The 24,348-nt window shown below is 37.1% G+C and overlaps 1 protein-coding gene across 5 annotated transcripts in view; it reads left to right on the forward strand.

Moving 5' to 3' along the window:
• HIVEP1 (HIVEP zinc finger 1) overlaps positions 1–24,348 on the forward strand; it is a 126,433-nt gene that overhangs the window by 63,091 nt on the left and 38,994 nt on the right. For all 5 annotated transcript variants that reach the window (XM_031435191.2, XM_064476203.1, XM_064476200.1 and 2 more), the window contains exon 3: positions 2,906–2,959. In XM_031435191.2, coding sequence (XP_031291051.2) covers positions 2,906–2,959 — 54 coding nt within the window. The remainder of the gene's footprint in view (positions 1–2,905; positions 2,960–24,348) is intronic.

Genomic DNA, 24,348 nt, shown 5'->3' on the forward strand with positions numbered 1-24,348 from the left:
ATCCATTCATGTGTTGCTGGGATCTTTTCCAGGTGACAATTCCAAGTATATTTGGTAAAATTTGAATTAATTAGGCTTACATCTTAAATAGAGTAAAAACTTGTTACAGTAAGATATGTTACTCATCTTAGATTTACTAGCGTGATGTGAATGTCCATTTTCCATGTATATCTATTTTTTATGTGTAGTTTTTGTGAAATTATCAGTGACGTTGGGGAGGGTCTGATGGAAGATGTGTCCGCATCTGAGATTCCCATGCTACCCATTTTAAATCACATGTACCCGCCCATCCCCAACCTCGCCAATCAAGGCTTACAGTGAGACACGTTGTGGTACCCTTGGTTGAGGACTGCCCTTCTATCAGTGAGTTTCAGGCTGCAGATTTACAGTCCAGCAGTGAGTTTTGAAATCAGTGTATTTGGGCAAGGCAGCATTTTTCATGTTTAATAGGAAAGGATAGAAATTAGAGTGTAGGTAATTTGGTTTCTGCATTATGTATACACATAATATATATACACACACATGTAATTGGTTGGAATGTAAAAATATGTTTCTTACTCTGAGTCATAGTGAAAAAAATGATAAATTTTGCCTTTAAATGTTAATAAATTGCCTTGTCTGAACCAATTAAGAGCATGTATTAAGTGAGTGCTTTCTCTGTAGTTGTGGAGAGTATCTTTAAAACATCATATTTTACCAGGAGAAACATTGAACAAAGGTTAAATATAAACAAGACTTTTTATAAAAATTGAGGGGAAAGCTTATGATGGCTTTTATAATGCTTTTACTGAAGATTGTATTTACCTATTGAACTGGAGCTCCAGGTAAAAGCATTTAAGTAAATGCTTGTACCTAACACAGTAGATGTCCTAAATCTACTGATTTAACACAAATGTAAATCAAGGTCGTTTTTGTGAGAATTTGTTATGTTCAAGTACAAATAGAAGGTGGCCAAACCTCAATATACTAGACAGAACCTGTTCTTTAAGTGCATATTAATACAGTCGAGCGTTTGCTGCCTTAAGCCACAGTTGATTCTATTAATAAGAAGTTGTTTTATTGTATAATGCCAAATTGTGTGTGCATAAACCCTTAAACACAGTCATTACTGCTTTGAATATATATCTAATATATCCGTATGTATTATTTATGGTTCTTAAGTTTGGAGAAACTGCTGGCATAGAAATAACAGTGCTTTTCATTTTTATGTTTCTAAGACTATGTATTTAATACTTGTTTACATTTTGAATGTCTACAGTGTACTTTAATGTATTTTATTTTTTGAGACAGTGGGCCTTGTCTTTTGTTACTTATGTTAATATAAATTTCATCCATACATTTGAAATTCTCCCTTTGAAGTAAAAGTCCTGCTAAATGCAGTGTTCGCTTTCTGCATTTAAGAAGGGTTACTGTTTTTATCAGTCCTGTTTCCAGTTTCACTTGGCATTTCATAAGAAATAACTAAAGTTTTTGAGAAAAAATTGTGTTATTTCCAAAGGGTGTCTCTTTTCCTCTCAGATCTTATTCCGGATCTGATCACTAGCAGGAAGCAAGTAGGAAACTGCTGAGGGGACTGCATTTGGCAGGAAGAAAATCTAGTTTTGTTTGCTGTTGCTGGTGCATAATATCTAATATTTTCAGCTAGTTTTCCCACTTTATTCGGATGCCCCCCCTTCGTTTTGACTGGGCAGGCTGGATGGCTCAATATGCAGTTGAAAGAAGTTTGATCAGTAAATCAAAGTTTCTTTGGATTTCTGGCTTTTCTGGCAAGGCTGACAGGGAAAGAGGCAGATAGACCAGGGTTTGAAGGGCCTACGGTGGGATCTGTGCCTTTTATTTATCTGGGGAGGGTGCTATTTTGGAGGTTGCATCTTCCGTGGCCAGTAGCGGTATTTAGCATTGGAGACCATTCTGGGGGCTGCTGGTGTATGCTGGAAGGCATAAATGGTGTGTGCTGGAAGTACCAATGTTTCAAAAGCATTTAAGCTATACTCCAATGGACTATCTAAAATGTTAATATAATTATGGTTACTCTGTTCGTTTCAGTATAAAATAGTGTCCTAGGAATTTTGTAACTTTTACCATTATAGTAAGCACTTAGACCACTGCATTAAGCTTGGAATTGGTTGCTGTCATAGTCATGAAATCTGTATGTCCTTATAAAATTTAAATTGTTACCAAAGTAGAATATGTGCTTATTTACAAAATCCAGTTGTGCTCAGAGCTCAGCTGGGAGGACTGTAGGCTCTGGGCCCAGGCGCCTCCGTCTCCCGTCCGCCCCGCGGGCAGCCTTCCCAGCTTTGGGGGTCGCTCTCTCAAAGCCGTATGCGCAGGTGGCCGCTCTGCAGCCGCCAGTTTGTACAGGGTCTCTTCCGCGCGGCGTTCTGGGATCCGGGGCTGGTGCAAGTGTTGGGCGTCGGGCTCCTGCTCCTCAGCCCATCTTTTCCTTTATTTGTCCATCTTTTCTTTTATTTCTTACATGTTTGTCTTAGGTCTTAGGCCATCTATGACCTTTGCTTAGACTTGTTCCTAAGCCAGTAGACATTTGTTATATCTCTCTAATAAAATCCCTATGTCTTCATAAACAAGTATTATTTTCAGGTACTTTTATTAAGCAGCTAAACATTTTTAAACTATGGTTCGGTATTTTAAATGCACTAGTTATTTGCATTATGGAAACAATTGTAGGCCTTGTGACTAAGAAATAATTAAAATTACAAATATAATTTTTAAAAGGATTATATCATTACTTTAATAGTTTACACATATTTGTTCCATAAATAATTCATTCAACAAATATTTATTACTGTATGTTAGGTACTGTTTATAAGTAGGGTGTTTATTTTACTGTATTCTTATTTGTATATAATGTATTGATTTATAATTTTTTTTTTGTTTTTCTTAGACAAAATTGAAGAAGCACAAAAAGAACTTAATGGGGCAGAAGTGTCAAAAAAAGGTAAATTAAAATCAACCCCAGTATAGATTTTATTCTTGCAGAGATTCCTATATAGACACCTTGTAATTGCAGCCTTGCTAAATCAATCAGTGTAAGCATATCACAGAATTAAAAATCACCTTAAACTGATGGATCCCTACAAGTATATGGACTTTGCTTTTTGCAATGTTTTAACTACACAGCATGCTCTAGAAATACTAATATGTTGCTGGTGGGAGTGTGAAAGACTGTTACAGCTCTTCTGAAAGTCCTGTTCATGAGACTTTCCTGTAGCAATAAAGGAACCAGTGCAATGGATGCTGATGGCTGTATTCACACATGTGTGTGCACAGGTGTGTTCATGCAGTGCAGTACTTTCTTGAAATGACAAAAACCTAGGACAACTAAAATAACCCAAATGCTAGTCAGTGCAGGGATAGTTGAATAAGTTGTAGTACATTACATCTCGGGATGTTAAGCAGCTTTTTAAAAATGTTAATTATTTCAATTGACTATGATGATTTGTTGCTAAATGAGGAAAATGAAATTGCAATGTAGAATGTAAAATACACCATTTTTTCCTATCAAAAACGTGCCGGCACACATGTTTATATAGGATTGGATAGAGTTTGAATGGACTTATACACAAATGTTAACAATGGTGAGAGGAAGGGCAGAGGAAGATTCTTTTATTTATCTGGATTTGTGTTCTTTTATTAGTTATAGTGGGCAAATTTTGTATAAAAAATAAAAAGTTTAAAAGCAAAAATTATTTTTCTTCATGGATAGTATACTAATTATTTTCCCAGATAATATGAAAAAAAATATATGTAGAACTTTGGGAAGGAGGAAGACAGGAAGGGGGACAGAGTTCCAGCACTCTGTTAGTGGGTGAAATTGATTAAAAAGATGTAAGATTCTCTTTATGGCGTTTAGATTTCATGATTTATTATTTCTTTGTCCTCATTATAGCTTTGAATTAAACAATGGGATATTTTGGCAGAGTAATTTAGCCACAGAGGATTCCAATTGAAAGTCTTTTTTTTTTTTTTTTTTAATCTAGGAGTCTAGATTTTTTTTTAATCTAGACTCCCATTTAGGAGTCTTTAGTGGAAATAATTTCTCGCTGTCCATGTTCTCCATCCCTTGGCGCAGCCTGTGAAGCCTCCAGGGTGGTTTCCAGCTAGTCTGACTAGTGATGCTATGATGTGCGGCCACCTTAGAGTGTCTTCCTTCTTTTTCCTCTCCCCTCACTCCCCCTGGCCCTGGACTCTCTGGAAGGCCCTTATCAGATATGACCCTTTCATGACACTCTTGCAGAGAAACAAGTCTAAGAAGAGCAGAGGTCACCACAGCCACGCTGTCCCTTTGAAAGGTTGACTCAAGATCCCTTCCCCTCGTTGCCAGAATCATAAAAGTATTTGAGACACTCGGGCTATAAGAACCTTATGATTTAAACTTCTTTGTCATAGTCAGCCTTTTCCACACCTAGTAATGGGTTAGAGCTGCTTCAGTTAGGAAAATAAATGTGTCTTCCTTTTTCCCTCCTTTCTTTCCTACTCCTGTGGCAAAGAGCTTTAAAAACAGTGAACTAAATGCCTGATAGGAAGGAGGAAATGGAACAAAGGTTCTCAAAAAAGAAATTGGATAATGAGGCTGAGAATAATCCAGTGGGCTACATTTGGCAGGCTACACTTATTTAAGACCTAGTATGAATACCAAGTGAGCATTGTTCTGTGCAATTCACTGCCTAGAATTACTGCTTGGCTTTCATTTTTACATACGCATTCTGGGCGAATTAAAAATAAAATAGTTTTCCTCCCAAGTATAATTAAGGAATAATATCAGTTTGTCTTTAACAACATGAGATAAAAATCTTTGGGTAATAAAGATCTTGAGATTTCTCAGATCTTTGCTTGCTGAGCTGTCTGTTTTATTAAAGGAGATTCATTTCTTCTTTTGAAGGATATACTTAAAAATTTAGAGTTATTTATCTTCTTTATTGATTAAGATGAGTCAACTAGGTTAGATCAGTTTTTCACTATTTTTCCAACTTGCTTTTGATTATTTCCCCTTGAAAGTTTAAATTTTTTCTACATCTGCCTTTTTTTCCCTACATTGCTCATTGTTACGAGGCTTTGTCTCCATGGAAGATGCTGTGGTCTTTAACCTACTTGAGGTTCTTTCTCCCTGTCTTCTTTTTTTAACCATTAGGACAAGTAATAATTTATCTTCAGAAGCATTTAGCGTAACGATGGGCTCATGAGAAAAACAAACCTTGCTTATTGGTAGCTTAGAAAAGGTATCTTTCCTGTTTTCTGACATTTTAAGGAAGGATTCATCCGTTCAGTGTAATATGGTGACAGAGAAACTGACTTTGCTCATTATACACCAACAGAATAAAGAAGTGCACCAAATTATGTTGTATTTCTTTTATCCTTTCTCTCTACTTATAAATGAAAACCGGATGAGTTGAGTTTGATTTATTTTGGTTTTTATCAATTTGGGAATAAATATAGCATGCAACATTCATACAGTTCTCTATTATGTCCCTGTTTTCTCCCTTACAGTGCTGCTTACTTCTTAGCATCCATTATGTTTGACACTATTTCTAAAATTATTGCAAGAGATTTGAATAAAATAAATAGTGACTGTCACAGATACAGTGATGGAATGTGTATAAATAAACTGGGAAAAATAAATAGGTTAGGAGAGCGTTTATGTGCTGTCTCATGAATAAGCTTTAATTTTTAATGCTTTGTTTTAAATTTTTATCACACAGTACTTGACACATAAATTAATGTATGTAAATATAACTAATATATGTTATTATATACATATGCACTATTATATATTATAACCTATATTTAATATATAATGTGTATATTAATATATGTAATTTATATTATTATAAAGCATAAGAATAGCATGATAATCTTTGATTCTATTTTTTTGCTCATCCTTTTAAATTTTAGAATCAACTTAAAAAAAAAACTTGTTGAAACTTTGGGATTGCATTGAATTTGAGCAAACTGACAGTTGTCACAATTTTCAGGCTTCCTATCCATAAGGATAGTATATTTTTGATACTTGTGTTTTTTGTTCAGTGTCCTGTAATTTTTTTTACATATGGATCTTGTACTTATTGGATTTCTCTCTTGGAACTTTATTTGGGTTTATTGTGTTATTTATTTAACTGATTTCATTTTTTTTTCTGTGAAATTGTTTTCTAGCTCTTGTTGGCAAATAGAAATGCAATGTATTTTTGTATATTCATCTTATATCCAGCCACCAGGCTGAACTCATTCATTTTGAAAATATGTCTGCAGATGCTTTAGAATTTCTTGTAAACAGTCTTATCAGCTGGGAGTAATGAAAGTTTTCTTTCTTCCCTTTTAAATCATTGTTCCTTGTCTTTGTTCTCCAGTAAAAAATCAGCAGAATGATAGTGTAGCATCCTTGGTTTGTTCTTAATTTTAGAGGGAATGCTTCTGATATTTCACCATTAAAATGTTTAAATATTTCATGAAGAATTAGGTATTCTGTGTTCAAGAGATATTGGTCTATGATTTTGCTTTCTTATTATTTTCCTTCCCTGGTTTGTTTTAAGGTTTTATAGCTCCATAGAATGATCTGAAGACTGTGCCCCCCTGCTTCCCATGGAGTTATCTGATACTGGAATGATAGCTTTAAGGGCAAGTCTTAGAATATATTTTGATTTTGGAGAGGGGTTAAGGGTAGATTTTTAAGTACCAAGTCGATATATTTAATAATATGAGACTTCTCGAGCTTTCTTTTTTCTCTTCAATCGGGTATTTTTCTTATTTATCCATTTTATTAAGTATTCACATTTATTGGCAGAAAGTCATTCATGGTGTTCCCTTACTCTTTCATTGCTGTTAGATCTATAATTGTATCTCCATTTTCTCATTAATATCGTTTATTTGTACCTCTTCTCTCTGTCCTGATTAAATCAGTCTTGCCAAAGGTTTTTCCATTTCACTCCCCTTTTATTGTACCTTTTACTGTACTAGTTTCTGGTTTTCTTGATAGCCTCTTGTATCATACTTTTCAGTTTCACTACGTTTTGCTCTTTATTATCTTTTCCTCTTCCTTTCTTTGGGTTTATTCTGTTACCAAATTTCCTAGGTTGCAAACTGGGCTTATTCATTTTTAAGTCTGTTCTTTTCTATTGGAATCACTTAAAGCTATTAATTTCCTTCTAAACATTGCTTTAGCTATATTAAACATGATTTAATATTTGCTACTTTTATTAATTTCCTGCTGGTTTCTTCTCTGATGCTCTTGATACAATTTTTCCCCCATGGGGATGGTTGAGGATTTTGTTTATCTTTTTGTTAGTAATTTCTAACTTAATTGCATTGTTACATTAATTGGTTTTTAAAAGCAGTTTGTATTTTTAAACTAATTTGCTTTCTGTTTCTGAATACAGGATAAACAAAAGTTTCTGGGAATGTTCTATAAAAACGCTCCTAGATTTTATGTTAGGAATATAGAATTCAGCATTTTACAGATAAATTCACCATTTTACAAAGATGAAGAAGCTGGAGTTGAAAGATGTTAAATAACCGTACCCCAGGGACTGGAGCCAGAAAGTGGCATGTGGAATTTTCAAAGCCATGTTATTCTAATATTACTTTGCATCATAGCTGGTTGAGAGCTGTACTCGAGTTGAACCTGTAATAAGGTTAGTCCTGTTCTAAATTAACCCTTTGAAGAGATCACCTTTGAGAAGAATATTGTGATTTAGGAAAAAATAGGAGGGACAATGGGTATACAAAAAGGTGGAGATTTTAGGTCATGTTGCATTGGGATTTTTCATATTATTCTGTCTCAAACAGCAAAATCCCAAGATCACCACCATAATACCTGTAGTTTCCCCGAGAGTAGCCATCGCTCTGATATTACATATTCTAGTCACAAAGTTTTTATTTAAAAGATAATTTGTTAATCATCCCTTTTACCAAGTATACAAGAGTAATGGGTTGTAAGCATGTAAGTAGTTTATATGGCTTAAGAAATACAGTAAGGAGTCTGTCCTGCTGGAATGACTCAGTGATACTCAGACTTGCTCCAAGGAGTCACCTGACAGCTAGGATTTTTGCTAACACAGGCATGATTTACGTTCTGGAATTACTGTCTTGTTATCTGGGGAAGCTTGAGGGAAGTTAGGTTCCTATGTAAAACTAGACTGAGTAATTCAGAAGTGAGAGTGACAGACTGATGAGCAGAAAACTAGATTGTGAATTCTAATTGGAGGGTAAATAAGAAAGCTAGGACTGGCTCACCTACTTCCCTAAATTTTTTTTTTTAAAGCTCCTTATAATATGACTAAGTTTGCAATCAGTGAAAAATACTCCCTTTTTTTTTTCTTTTTTAAATACCACATGTGATATTGGAAAAAAGAAATGAAGGCTGCTTTAGAATAGTATTTTATGTGAGTAAGGTTATGCTTTAATGCCCGTGACATTCTCTTCCTTATGAACTTTGCTAGGTGTACCTAAGAAAATACAAGAGCATGTTCTTTTAATTAGTGGTGTTGAAGTCCTGCCTAAGGAAGACTAAAATTTGGGTGGCATAATGGAAAAGTTGGACTGATTTTTATTCAATTAAAATGAATAATGTTAATATAATAGAAGATAAGATAAAAATGTTTTAAAACAGTCTGGGAGAAAGTATGTGCAGTAAAACAGAACTTGGTTGGCTTAGTTAAAATGTTATAAACTTAGAAAGGCATTAACAATTATAAAATGAAAGCTCGCAGTGATACAGCCAATGGAAAGGCTAGTGTAATATGTTAGTGAGATGTCCGAAGTGTAGAATATTTTAAAGGCATACAGCTTTATTATTTCAGTATTACAGTAATGCTAACTAGTTAAGTACATATTTTTGACAAGTTGTGGTCCTTGGGTTTATAAATTATTGGGAAATAAATAAGCATTAATGGGTGTTTATTTTAAAGAAAAATGTTTATAAATTCTGCTTTCTTAATATTATAGGCATAAAAAATTCATACTTCTTTTCTTGTAAAGTTACTAGTTCATTCTTTTATTCAATCATTTTTTATTGTGCATCAGCCATTCTTTTTGGCCCTGGGAAATAGATAGGAAGGGAAAAGTCTGTACCCTAAAGGAACCTGTAAGCTGTAACTCGGCTCTCGCCAAATTATCATAAAATCTGAATTGGTAGAATCAAAATTCATGAGGTTTTCTGTAGACTGGCAGCAGTGCCTAATAAATTTCCCTTGGGAAAACAGCAACAGATTTTCTGTTTTTCAGAAAAGAAAGTCATCTGTTTTCTCTTTTAATATTATATTACTTGGAATTTCAAATTTAAATATTCAGGTCTCCTGAAATGTTCTTGTATTGTAATAGACAATGCTAATGGCTCAAATTACAGGAAAATTGGTATTATTTTAATTGTGCCATGTGTGTGAGTTAAAGGTATCATGTGTCAATCCTGTCAACATTTTGAGATTTAAAAATACCAAATCCCAAGAGATCACTGCCTTTCAGCTAGATTGTACCAGCTTTATAGAAGATGATTTGCGTAATGGTAAACAAAGCATTTTTTAGTACAGTAAGTGTCTTTAAATATTCTGTTCACGTTGTTTATATGCAAAAACTTTGCTTCCTGCAAAATATGAGAGGCAAAAACTCTCAATTTATTTCCTAACAGTTTTACTGATTGCTTTCTATTGAGTAATCATTTATTAAATTAGAGGCTAAAATAACTAGCATGATTTTACTTATAGGATTCAAAGAAAGGCTTGCATTCTTTTACACTTTTATAGCCTATTCCACTGAATTCAAAATGCTGTTGATTGTAAGATGCACAATGATTTCACGCACCATTTACAAAAGGAAAAAGTCACCGCCAGTTAAGTTATGACACACTGCTCTTAGACTTGATTGGAAGATGCAGTGGGATTTCAGGGAGATTAAAATGTTCGAAATACATTTGTTTAAGATTCTATAAAGTCTGTATTTCTGTCCACTGCTTCATTTTTTGGCAAGAGAGAAGTAGTTCGGATAATGTGTGGATTTGAGCTGCTTTGAGATCAGCGTCCCTGAGGACTGTGGAAAACAAAGGAGTGAGTGGCTCTCATTCTGTTTGTTCACTTGGGGATTCATGGAGGAAGGATAAGGAAAAAAAAACCCAGATTATGTTTAATTTACTATCTTCGCTTCTTAGATAATTGACCGCATGCTTGTGCCTCCGTGTTATTCTCCGTGTGAATGATGGTGCTGGTGACTGAGAAGGGCGTTGCGTGCTGCTGGTGCTTACTTAGGCTTCCCCGCGGCTTGGCCGCTGTGATCTATGTGTGGGGCAAGAGAAAGGAGGAAAAGGGAGGCCAGCTCAGACATTTGCTCGCCTAGAGACTAGTTCTTTTCCTCATGTTTACTCAGGCCAGAGAGGGCGGTACACACGTCACGTCAAAGTGAGGGATATAAATCTGGGGAAGAATAGAAAACAGAAGTGAGGGGAAGCAGAATCAAGTGAAGACAGGTAAGCCACTGCATGAAATTCTAGAAAATAAAGTTTAAAAAATTAAAAAGAAAACGGTTACTGGAACAGCCAAGTACCATTTCACGAAGATGAGACATTCTTTTGCCACTGTTTCACTATTCCGAATGTGTTTTTTTGGGCTCTGCTGTGTATAAGAATATCAAATTTTAAAGGATGATAAACTAGAATTTTGCCCTACCCACCAAACACAGGAGATAACATTAACTATTTTATTCAAGAAAAGATTTAGAAGCAACAAATGAGATTCTGTGGATGAGTGAGAAAAGGCAGGAAGAGGACTGAAGAACATTTAAATGAGAACAAATGTATATAGTAGCATGTTACACACAGTTGGATGTTTTGTTAGGGAAGAAGTGGACTTCACACTGTACTAGGAGTGTAGCTCTGCACCGGAGCCAGGAATAGGGATGTCTCTACGCGTGTTAATTTTTGGAAGCCCACCACCTAGCATGCAGTTAGCCATTTAGTAACTGCTAACAAAACCCTGTAATGGCTTCCTGTGTCTCTTAGCATGAAGACAAAAAAAAGCTCCTGGCCCGTGAGATCCATCTCAGTCACCTCTTCCCTCACCCTTGCCACACAGGTGTCCTCATAAACGCTCCAGTTCACTTCTGCCCAGTGTCATGTCCCAGCAGCTCCTGTGGTTCCTGGGGCATGAGTAGGCATTTGGCAAATATTTATTAATAAATGAAGATGGATGCGTGGGTAGGTGGGTGGATGGGGCAGAGGTGGTAAGGATGAATTCCTTTACACAGCAGAAGAGTTCTAAACGACATACTGTTACTTTCTTCTGTTTCTGATGTGTGTTTAAATAGATACGTTGTAATTTTCCTGCTGTAACCTACATTGCATCTCTGAAGTAAATCTTTTATTATAATTTAATTGTATATATCTGCAGTGATTTATACAAATAATTTATGTATAACAAAAATAAAAGCTTAATTCTTTACTCTTTAATAGATAAACTACAAATGAATTACTCCATTAATGCACATTACTACAAATGAATCTTTCTTTCGGTTTTATCCGAACACTAAGACTACTCTTGGGGTAGTTTGTAATATAGTAACATTTAGTTACCTGGTGGGAAAAGTTGTGATGTTCTGAAGAATTGAAGATCTTTCTTAGAAAAATCACCAAGATTTTTGGAATCTTTCTCATGAAAGTGAAGCAAAAGGACATAAATTTGAATGACCTCAAATAAGGGAAGTATGATTGTTATTTTGTAAACTTACTGTTTGAATCGAAGTCTGAATCTGTTTTCTAATCTTTTTAATACATAGAACATATTAAAATAATGTTCTTTTATAAACTTATAAGACATCAAATAAAATGTATATTTATGATTTTTTAATTAGAAGAGTTAAAAATTTAGTTTCACTGAAGCTAAAATGTAAGTGTTAATCAGTGTTATTCAGTATTCAGTTTGGTATTACAGGAAATAAATGCTGAAATACTGGCTTACCTATTTTGTTCTACTGTCAATTCCACTGATGATGATGACACAATGATAATAATTACAACTTCATCAACAGTAGCAATATTAATAAGCTAAAATTGAAGTTTTGGACACCACATCGTGCTTTCTACACGCATTGTCTCAAATAATCCTCACAACCCCATGAGTTACCGTTATGTGCATTTTACCAATAATGAAGCACAGTAACAGACCTAGGTGGTCAAGCCAGGTCTGAAACCCAGGCTTTCCTCTGCCCAGAGGCCACCAGAGAACATATTTAAGTAATGATGATCTGGAGAAAGAACAAGCAGAAGTGGTAACTGGTACGAGAGTAGGAGGGGTCTAGGGTAATTTCTGGCTGTGACAGCTGCATGAATGGCTGTGCCGTGCAGAGATTGGCCTGTAATGTTTTGATGTGTCGGGACTTAATTGATTGTGTTGGGCGGTTTTCCTTATATTTAGTATGAAATGTTACTATAAGTTACTTGACAGTTGAGTGTTTGTGGGGGAAGAAAAGCATATATAGGTCTTGAACAAATGTATTTTTATTTTCTTCTGTAATTAGAGGCCTGTTCAAGTTTGTGCCTTCTTGAGTAAATGTATTTATAATTTCTTATATTCTAAATGTTATTTAAGTATCTAAATATATTAAGATAGAGTATGACCTCATAATTTTAAGTAGCTTTCTGTTTTTAATATCCTACCCTTTTTCAGTTCTGAGAACATTTATTTGATTTTTTCTTTAATTAAAAATTTCAAACTTAATTGTTACTTATCTACTTAAACATTTTTCAGTTTGATTTATTTGACTTCATTTTTCCTATATTTCTACAGTCAAAATTATTTCTCTGAAATTATTATTGACTGCTTAGCAGATTTTCTTTTGTATGTAAAAAAGTTCTGTGGTATTTATTTGCCTTTGAATGCTTAATTACACAAATATTTGAGTCCCTTTTTTGTCTATATTGGCTAGATTTCGATCTATATTATTTTAAATTATTGTTAACTAAGCAGTTATTTGTTGGGTTCTTAATTTGCTAATCGACCTGCTTTGAGGTTGAGTATTTCATTACACATTTATTTGTGTGTGAATAGTACCTGTGCACAATGATTTTAAAAATACAGAACTTCAGGGGATAGGTAGAGATTTGCCATCTCTATACTCCAAATCCATAGTGTTTTCATTTTTTCTGAAACTATGAAATTTTTATTGTAACAAAGATGTTGTAAGGTATACAATTTAGTGTGTTTTTATTCTACTACATTTTCCTTTTCTGTTAAAATCTGTATTCTTTTTCTATTTCCTGACTTTTTGCTGCATCATAGCCTATTAATAGTGAATTCAGATTTCCTCCCCCACCCTATAATTATTTTTCTATTTCTTTTGAACAGTTTTTTAAAATGTATTCTGTTGGCTACTTGTTACGTTGTAAGAGTTTGATGTTGAACCTTGCATTGTTTAAACTCTTGACTAAATTATCCTTGGTCTTACTTTTAAGCAGTTGACCTTAAATTCCACTTATATTCCATTCCTGCTTTTCTGTTTAGGGCTGAGCTTCTTGTTTAGAATTACTGCTATGTTCTGATTATTTTTCAGCATTATTTCCTCCATTAGGAATATATTCAAAGCCTTTGAATCTATTTTGGTTGGTAAAACTGCATTTCACTAAATGCTCCAAGAACCACTCTGATCTGCTCAGTATGCCTTTAGGGAGGCGTGGTGATGCTCCCGGAGGCTGCTGTCCGGTCAGACACTGGCTCCAAGCTTTCAGAGCTCTGCATCGTAGCATTTGTTCCTTCCTCTCTGATGGGCCTGTCCATTTACCCTGCTTTTGACTTCCATGCCATTTTTATCATGTATTTGGATTCCATATATATTCTTTTATTATTTTTATGAAGTTATTACTCATTTTGATTCATCCACATATTAATCACTTTGGGGATCATTTCATCTTATGTCTCTAGTTCCCCATATGGGATAATTTTATGTGAAGAATCATCTTTAATTTTCCATTAGTGCAAGTCTGTTGTGACAAATTATCTCAAGTATCATTTATTAGAAAATGTCTATTTCTTTTTCATTCTTGAAAAATACTTTTTCTGAGTATAGAAGCATAGAACTCTAGCTTGGCAATTTATTTCTTGAAGCACATTGTTGCTGTTGAGATGTCGCTAATGAGTCTAATTATTCCTTGTTTGAAGGGAATCTGTCTTTATAATTAAATTTTCTGATACTTGTAAGACTTTTGGCCTCGTCTCTGACTTTTGCAGTTTCACCGTGATGTGTATGGGTGTGAATTCTCTGTATTTATCCTGCTTGTGTTTTATAGCACTCTTGAATCTGTGGATTCATGTGTTTCATTAGTTTTTGGAGATTTTTAGACCTTATCTCCTCAAATAATGCTTCTGCCCAGTAATTTATCTCCTCACCTTCTGAGATTCCAGGTCCAGCCTTTGCAGTTTATCCTCTTTGTTTTAGATTTAGCTCCTGGATTTTGTATTCCTTTGTCTCCTGGTCCTTTTATTCTGTGTCATTTCTTTTGACTTATCTCCCAGTTCTCTGTTGTTTTCAACTGTTCTGTTCTGAACTTAAATGCCTCTAGTGAGTCTAAATTTGATTGTATTTTTTTCAATTCTGTAATTTATATTTGGCTTTTCCAGTACACTGCCTCCCTTTTCATGCTTTCTCATTCTTCTCTGGAATTTTCAGTATGCTTGTCCTTGAACAAAATAAGCACATTTATTTTTAAGTCTCTATATTAATTCTGATATATTGAACCCCTGTCAATTTGTTCATAATACTGGTTCTTTCATGTTGAATTCTTTTCTTGGTGCCTGATTATCTTTGAATATGAGTTAGACATTCTATCTGAAAAATTAATGAAATCGTTTGAAGCTTAAGTTGATGATACTTTCCTCCAGAGAAGATTTTAGTTTGCTTCTGTCAGCCTCCTAGCAGGACTAGTCCTTCCATTATCAGCTTAATGAGTTTGAAGTGTGATTTTCTGGACAACTGTAAGTGAGTTACGGTTCATGCGAAGCTTGGTCTGCATTCAGTTCTCTTTTATTCTTAGCATGAAGCCCTTCAGGCTCTCAACTGGAAGCATGTAGGTTTTCATAGGGACACCACGTATGGCCTGCCTTGGGCTCTGTCATTTACACCCTTCACTCCTTTAACTTGTCCAAAGAGCTTCTTGGCCTTTTAGCTCCTCCTGAACAAAAGGAGTCCCAATGCCAGTTTCACTTTTTAGACTTGTATACTCCCCTGGTTCTTGGCTGAGTAACTTTTCACTGCCTTCTTAAAGTTTCAGTGCCTTCACACTGATAGTATTTATATTTTGCTTAGCTATTCTGCTGTGCTAAGGGAGGGTCATTTGATTTACTTAATTCATCATTGTTAGAAGTCCCTTATGAAAGTTCTTCATGCAGTTAGAACATTAACCCATTGTCAGCCTATATATTATTGCAATACTTTCTCTATCATTTGCTTTTTTACATTAAACTATTTCTTATATATACTGAGAGTTTAATTTTTATATATTCAAGTGATTTTTCTTTTGCTTGCTTTTTTTATTCCTAGAAGACTTGTTTCCACTGTTAAGAATAGCTAAATATTCATCCATATTTTTCTAGTTCTTTCTGTGGTTTTGTTTCTCACATTGACTCATTGAACTTGTTCTGGAACATGGTGTTTGCTTAACATCTGCTTTACTTTCTTGTCTCATGTGTGAAACCTGCATTGCATGTTTTAGAAGTACATTATCCTTTTACCAAGATTTTGAAATATGGCACTTTTTCATCTACTAAGTACATATGTCTGATGGGGTCTTTCTGTGGATTTTCAGTTTCACCATTAATCTGATTTTGAGAGAATACTGTTTAATCATTTACTCTCTCTCCATGTAGGTGTCTTTACATAATTTTTCAGAATTTTACTGTCTAATTTAGAATATTTATCTTCCCAAGTGAAGACTAAAGTCATGTCATATTTTTAAAAAGACACATTTTTTATTGAAGTATAGTCAGTTTACGGTGTTGTGTTAATTGCTGGTGTACAACATAGTGATTCATTTATATATATATATATATATGTTTATGTTTATATTTATATTTATATACATATATTCCTTTTCATATTCTTTTTCATTATAGGTCATTACAAGATATTAAATATAGTTCCTTGTCCTATACAGTAGGACCTTGTTGTTTATCTGTTTTATATATAGCAGTTAGTGTCCACAAATCCCAAACTCCTAATTTATCCCTCCCCACCTGGTAACTATAAGTTTCTTTTGTGTGTCTGTGAGTCTGTTTCTGTTTTGTAAATAAGTTTATTTTTGTCCTTTTTAAAATTAATAAAAAAAAATTTTTTAGATTCCACATGTAAATAATATATGGTATTTCTCTTTCTCTTTCTGGCTTATTTCACTAAAGTATGATGATCACCAGGTCCATCCATGTTGCTGAAAATGGCATTATTTTATTCTTTTTTATGGCTGAGTAGTATTCCATTGTGTATATATACCACATCTTTACCCAGTCATCTGTTGATGGATACCTGCATTGCTTTCATGTCTTGGCTATTGGAAATAGTGCTGTTATAAATGCTGGGGTGCATGTACCTTTTAAATTAGAGTTTTCTCCAGGTAGATGCCCAGGAGTGGGATTGTTGGATCATAGAGTGCGGGGAAAAAGCAGTTTTCAAAAATTGTTTGAAACTGTATAAAGTTTAGAAATTTGAAAATAATTGATATCATCAAAATATTGATTCTCTCCAGGAGCACGGGTGTTTATAAGCACATTTTAAAATCATATCAGAAAACTTCAATTTTCTGTTGGTTTTAAATATTTTGTGCTAAATTTATTTTTAGGCATTTTTCTATTTTTATTGCTGTTATAAATAGAATATTTTTTCACTATGTTGTCTAACAGACTATTTTTGGTTAAAGTGAAAAGGTAGATATATGTATGTTTTGGGTAGGCAGCTAACTTACTGAACTCTTGTTAGATGTGATAGAGTTTCAGTTATTTCTCCTAGGAAATAACTCTAGGAAACCATTATGCTATCAGCAAATAATGCTGTTTTCTTCCTTACCATCATTTGTGGCTCCTTTCTCCTTACTCTGTTACTGTATTAGCTGTATCATCTGGACAAGTTAAAAATCATAGTGATTATTACAGGAATCCTTTTGTTATCCCAGACTTCAGAGATGTCTCTAGGGTTTGATTTTGAGTGTTGCCTGTCACTGGCATGGTAAATACTCTTTATCATGTTTTCCTAGTGCTCTGAAGTTTTGTTTTGATTTTTCTGATTTCCTTATGACTTCCTATTTGACCCCTCGGCTTTTTAGAAATATGTTGTTCTGTTTCCAAATATGTGGGGATTTTCCAGATGTCTTTCTGCTGCTTATTTCTCATTTAACTTTGTTGTGGGCAGAGAACATACCAAGTTCTTTTTTGAGCAACAGACTTTGTTTTTAAATTTAAATTGTCACATGTGCCCAGAGGCTACCTGTGTTTACTGTTGCTGTGTAACAAATCACTGTAGCTTTGGAGTTCAAAAAACACTTATTATAGTTCTGTAGATCAGAGTCTGACACGGTCTTACTGAGATAAAATCAAGGTGTCAGCAGAGCCATGTTTCTTTCTGGAGGCTCTAGAGGAGAATCTGTTTCCCTGCTCATTCAGGTTACTGGCAGAATTACATTCCTGTGTCTGTGGGCCTGAGCCCCTCCTGTCTGGTGGTCAACTAACGGTCATTCCCAGCCTCTCGAGTCTCCCTGCGTTTCCTGGCTCCTGGCTCCCTTCCTCCATCTTCAGAGCTAGAAATGGCAGGTCAGATCTCAACCTCAAATCTCTCTTTTGTCTCTTCTGTCGACTGACTGCATGTGAAGGGGCCCTGTGATGATCCAGTTTAGTCTCCCGACATGGGTGCCTTAACCGTATCCCATCTGCAGCCCCCTCTGCCATGTGAGGGAGCCTGCTGGAGGGTCCCAGGGACTGGGGTGTGGCTGTTTGGCAGACCCGTTACTTTGCCTGCCACACTACCATGTTGGGCAGCACAGCTTTACATGGCATTTAAAATTTTCTTTTTAAAGTTTCCTTTTTTTTTTTTTTTTTTTAACCATTCTTAGAGCTTTTCATTTATATGTATAGCTCCAAATTAAAGTTTTAACATTTCAGTACAGGTCTGCCAGCAATGAATACTCTCTCAGCTTTTGTTTTTCAAAAAAATTCTGCTTTGCCTTCATTTTTTGGAAGCTATTGTTTTTGATGCAGAATTCTGGGTTGGTGGTTTATTTTTTCTTTCAATAGTGTTAAAATGTCACTCCATAGTTTCTGTTGATTAGTTGGCTCTAATTTTTATCTTTGATTCTCTCTCTATATTTTTCTATCTTCTGGGTGCCTTTACCTAGATTTTCTCTTGATCTTTGGTTTTCAGGAGTTTGAATATTATTTGTCTAAGGTTCTTTCTCCTTTTTTTCTTTTAACCACTTGTTTTTTTCCCCCTTCTTTCCTCATTTCTTAGCCTTTCTTATTCTTATTCATTCCGCTGGGGTTCGCTAAGCTTTTTGGATCTAAAGTTCGTTGTTTATTTTTGGAAAATTCTTAGTCTTTATTTCTCACATATTTCTTCTTCCCTGTTTGTTCTTTCTTCTCCTCCTGTGATCCCAGTGATACAAGAGACCATTTGATACTGTCCTGTGGCTGCTGGGTGCATTGTTCTTGATTTGCCCCCCCCCCCATGCTATTTGTCTTCTTTGTGTTCTGTTTGGTTAATTTTTACTGGCCTGTCAGTAAGTTCACTAATTCCTTAGTTTTGTTGAGTCTATTAATGAGCCTATCAAAGGCTTTCTTTATTACTTTGTCTTATTTCTAGCATTTTCATTTGACCCTCTCTGTTTAAATTCCCATTTGTGAATGCGTGTTGTCAGTGTTTTTCTTGGATCTTTTCAACATGTTATGGTTACTTTAACTTCCCTGTCTGAGAGTTCTGACCCCTGGGTCATCTCTGAGTCTGGTTCTTTAGGTTGCTTTGTCTCTTGACAGTGGGTTGATAGTGAACGTATCTTAACTTTTTAGTGAATTTCGGCAATTGTGTGCATAACAGTAGATACTGAGGTCAGTAGTTTTTAATGGAAATGGGTCCTGTTTGTCAGGTCATCAGGCGGGAGCTGAGGCAGTCTGTTCAGGAGCTGGGCTGGATTTGGGGACTGCGGTTTGTCATCACTGTACCACTGGCATCTAATTCTTCCAGTGATGGCCTGCCCTTTCCCCAGGCTCATAGTGGGGCTGGGGATCTGGAGTCGCCACCTCCTCAGTCCTCCCTTCGGGGTGGAGCGCGTGTTGGTGCGAGGCTGGGTGGGGGCAAGTGAGGGTCGCTCGTCATCCCCGTGCAGCCTTGCTCGTGGGCAGTTCCCGTGTTTCTTGCTCCTCTTGTTTCATTGGTCCCGCGTCAGCGAGTTTCGTCTCTCCCCTGGGATAGGGGGTTCCTCTTCCACCCTCCCCCAGCCTCAGGGGTTTTACATTCCCAGTGGGTGGCTGGCTGGCTGGCTGCTGCTCTTTTCCCAGCAGCTTAAAGCTTCAGGCTTCTGCTCCACATGAGAGAAGCGACAAGGTGACCAGGCGGGGCCTGGGGCCCTCTCTCCTGCAGTGGCCGCTGACCCAGTCCTGCCTGCCTGCGCGGGGAGGGCCGTTTTTCTGGTCTCCTGCCCACCCACTGAGCACCTGGTGGAGGCCCACGAGAAACCGCCTGGGTGTGAGGGTGAAGTCCCCCAGGTCCGAGGCCAGGCCGATCCATCCCATGCTTGGCCTCCACCAGTTTGCTACAGTTTGGGGTGATGTTTCCTCACTCAGGTGGGTGGCTGGCACATTTTCCTCAGAATCTTCCTCCCTGCTGGGTCCCGGCTGAGCTGGTCTACATGGCTCTCTGTGAGCCTGGGCTGTCTGCTTGCCCTGTAACTTCAGCTTTATGGTGGGCTCAGGAGAGCCCACTGACCTTTGTAATGTGGCTGGCTTTTTCTTATTGTTAGGGTCGGGCAACACTTTTCAAGTTTCTACATCCTGAAGCAGACTCAGCTATTTTTATTTTTCAAAAGAAGGAATGGGTGTTGAATTTTATTAAATATCATTCAGTCTTATTCAAAAGGTCATGTGAATTTCTAATTTATCTTCCCGATGTGGGAAAGTGTATCAGTAGGCTGCCTGACACTAAATTCATCCCTTATTTTCTCTTATTTGGAGAATTCTTTCATTAGCAATTAGTTCTCCAACACCCATTAAGGGCTGGATGTATAGAGATGAATAATAAATACAAGATCTGTTACATCTTATATTCTAATCAGAAGGTGGACAAAAACATATAAACAGATAAATAGGGCATTTTAGATTGTGCTCATAATTATGAAAAATGAACGGGTGTGGGCAGTATGGGGCAACTACTGTAGGCAGGTGGACAGGAACCGCCAGAGGTGACACTGGTGTTAGGATTTAAAGTCTGAAAGTGATCCTGCCGTTTAGAGTTGGGAGTAGGGAGGGCTTTTCCAGAGACCGTGAGGGCAAGCTCCCGGGGCAGGAAGGAGCCAGCTGTTGGGGGATCAAGGTCACCTGTAGCTGAAGCATCATGAGTAAGGGGGGTGGTGTGGAGGGAGGCTGGAAAGGTGGTCAGCATTGTCTTTTAGCCAAATTAGATGTTTGAATTCCATTCCCTGAGGGATGGGAAGAACTTGGAGATGGATGTGGCTTCTGGCGCATGCTAAGTGAAGTTAGGTGTTCGCACATCTCCGTGCTTGTTTCCTGATTATTCCTCTAGTTTAGTTCTTTATTGCACGTTAATTCATTTGTTATTTATCTTGCATTTTCAGTCTCTTTCTCTGCTGACTTTCACTTCCTGTTTGTAAGCACACTCAGCCCCTCTTCTCCTAAAGAAACTTCGCCTCAGCCTCCTCTTCTCTGAAACCTACCTCCTGTCTTTCTCTTTTCCTTCCCAGCCAGTCCCAGGAAGTGGCCTGTATTTGCTGGTCCTTGCTCTTCCCCAAGCCCGCCCTCACTCCTGGCCCTTCGTGATGTGGTTTTTACCCCCAGAACCCAACTGACGACTGCTCTGAGATAATGACCCCCAAACCAGGCACCCTGGTGTCTCATCCTGTTTATCTGAATGTGATATTTGACACTATTGCTCACATCTTCTTCCTTATAAGTCCCTAAATCCTGGCTTCTTGTTTCTTGTCGTTTCTAGCTCACCCTTAAATACAGGGATTACCCAAGCTACTGATGCAGATTTCTCTCTACCGTGTGTTCTCTCTGCCTTATCATTTCTGTACTTTTATAAAAACAGCTCTCACTGCGTGCTCCCAGATCTATGCCTCCAGCCCATTCTTCTCTTTAGGGAATGAAAGAATGTGCATGTATATTTAATGTATCATAATTTTCACATTGCATAATCTTTGTAATTATTCTAAATGGATGTATAATGTTGTGTTAAGTGGCTCTGCCATCATTAGCCTCACCGTTTCCCTGTTGAAAATTTCTCATCCTGGATCTGCAGCTACAGTTACTTCTGCCCATGGGGATTGACTCTGAGGTCTGGTGGAATGGAAAGTGAATTGATTTTTTCCTTCCCTTCCCAAACTAGCTCAGTCCTCCCAGATAAAGACAAGAAACCTCAGCAGCATCTTCCGCAAGCCTTTCTCAGGCTTTCTTCCTTTAAATCAGCTAAGAGGCCCCCCTGTCACTCCCTGAGTTCAGGGTAGCATTTCAGCTCTTGCATGAACCACTGAAAGGCCTTCTAAGTGGTCCTCCTGCCTCTGGTCTCTTGATTCTCTGCACACTGTGCTCTCAGTTGTCAGAAAACAGATAGTCCTTGTGTCCCCAAGACCCAAGAGAGATCTGAAGTTTTTCACATTGATGTGTCTCTGAGTCGGTCTGACAAAGAGATTCACCTTCAGTCAAGGCAGGATTGTCAACACACTGTCAGGCTGTGGTTCACCATCCCTGCCCTCAACAAAGTGTCCTTTGTCACACTTCAGCTCCTGTTTCCCTCACCATTCACCTTTCTTTAGTCAAGTGGCCTCTGTGATCTTTCCAACCTGTTCTTGACTGCCTACCTGAGGGAGAGCTGGCTCTTTATAAAGCCCAACAGGTCAGAGATTCTGACAGTGGCCACCCTGCCAATTTTGGTCCCTCTTCTTCGTGTGATTTGTGTCTGTTAAATGAGTTCCCATTTGGATTTCTGGCCTGTCAGTGCCTCAGAGTTTCTGCCTGATTTTCAGCCATTTCCAGTAGCATGCTGACCGGAACAGAGTTTTCAGCGGAGTTGGTTGACCTTGACTGTGAACCTTTCCCTCCCCGTTCCCAAGCTGAGTGTGTGTTCTCACTACATAAGGAAAGGGGTTATGTGCCCCAAGTCTGTCCAGCCCTAGTGTTGGTAAAAACCAGCAGTTCTGGGATCCTACTATGCTAATAGGCGTCCGTGCTCTGAGGCAGACCCTGGTCTATAGGGGAGTGAGCGTGTTATAGAGGCACCATCCTTGAGCGCCTTCTACCGCTGTCTCAGGGTCTGTCTTTTTGCTTCCTCTAATTTATTTTCAGTTGAGTCTAGCATAATAACAAATTGCCTTTTCAAATACTGAAAAGCATCAGTGCTGATGGTGAACAGCTGCTCTGCTCCTGCCCTCCACCCCAAACTGTATTTCTGTTTTGAGGCATTCTGGTCTATACACCTTCTTAGCTCCATGGCCTGTGGTAACTGTATACCAGATGTTGTAGATACAGCCTCAATGTTTGATGACTGTGCTCTTTCTCATAGATAAGGGGGCAGGAGTAAATAACTAGTCATGCTCTCATAGATAGATTTGAAATTGATCAAGATTAATGTGAGTTGAAAAAACTGTCCCGAGTGCATGATTCTCAGAGACCCAAGGGCCTGCTACCTCACACTCCAGGGCATTGATTCTCAAGAGGAGGCTTCTGTTTCTAATTCCTGGCCACCCACTCTGTGTACTCCAGCCCCAAATCCTGAGAACCAAAGGATACAGAGTGACAACCACATGCAGCTTGCTTTAATTCCACCTCTAGAATGATAGTGTGAGATTCCCTTCATATGTGCCTGGTACCCTCCCTCTTTTTACATTTCTCATCCCCTCCACCATTGTCTTCCCTCCTAAGAGCAAGAACAATAACAACAAAATCCTTATATTTAGAGACTGATCCAACACCCAGGGTCATTCACTTCCAACCACCCACAATGGAATGGACTTTATCCCTTGAACAAGGAGAGTGAACCCTGCTAAAGGAGATCCAACAAAATCTTAGAAGAGTGAACACAGTTCAGAAAAACAGGAACATATTCTCCACTGAATGCCCACCCCACCCCACCGGCCGCAGTGATTCCCCATGATCTCAGGCAACAGAAAAGCAGAGAGAGCATGAAAAGACAGACCAAAAACTCAGCCTTAAAGGAAATACTACCTCAGAAATGAGTATTTTTTAAGCATTGAACTTAATAAGATCATAAATTTATTAAAGCAAGAGCTCAAACATAATATGAGACAATAAAATGAGATGAAATGGGAAATACAGAACTAAGGGAACAAAATGAGAACAAAACAACAGCAGTCCAAAACTTACAAACAAATCTGAAACAGCAAGGAACTTAATGGCCTGAAAATCAAATTATTGATACTATGGGGAAAAGCTTTAGACGATTCTAGAGAAAACAAAAGAGAAAAACAAAAAGATGGAAGCACTTTACATCACTGTAAGGGTGGTCCTGAATAAAGATAAGATAACTCACATCAGTAAAGTAGGGGAACCCACCCCCATGAAGCAATTAGCCAGAAAATGTATTTGAAGATATAGTAAAAGAAAATGTTTCTGAAATAAACTAAATGAGTCTCCTTTTAGAGGTCATTGTGTTCCAGGAAAAAAAAATTAAAAGCTGTATAGTGGTCAACTCTGGAGTGACTACTAGTTATATTATCAGACTTTGGGGAAGAAAAGGATTTTGCAGACATACAGGCAGAAAAAAAGCACATTAACCTCAAGGAGGGGAAACTACCAGTCAGGCTGGCAGCAGGAACAGAATCTCTACGATTGCCAAAAGCAAAGGCGCGTACAGGGTTTTGTAGGAAAGAACTCGTGTATTAGCACCAAGTAAGTGTTAAAATTCAAACACATCTAAAATTGAAACATGTAGTTCAAAAATATCTGTTTAAAATGTATTTTTTTCAAATTCTTAACTTTACAGGAATTATCTCTGTAAAGAAATAGGGATCTTAAGTGTAGTGATTTCCTTTATTTCACTTCGGCTTCGTTTTCTTTAAGTACAGGGTTAAACTGTATTCTTTTTGTTTAAAACATACATAGAATTATCCCTTTAAAACTTAAATGTGGTATTTCT

Source organism: Camelus dromedarius, chromosome 19, assembly GCF_036321535.1.
Source record: "Camelus dromedarius isolate mCamDro1 chromosome 19, mCamDro1.pat, whole genome shotgun sequence".
NCBI classification, from domain to species: Eukaryota; Metazoa; Chordata; class Mammalia; order Artiodactyla; family Camelidae; genus Camelus; species Camelus dromedarius.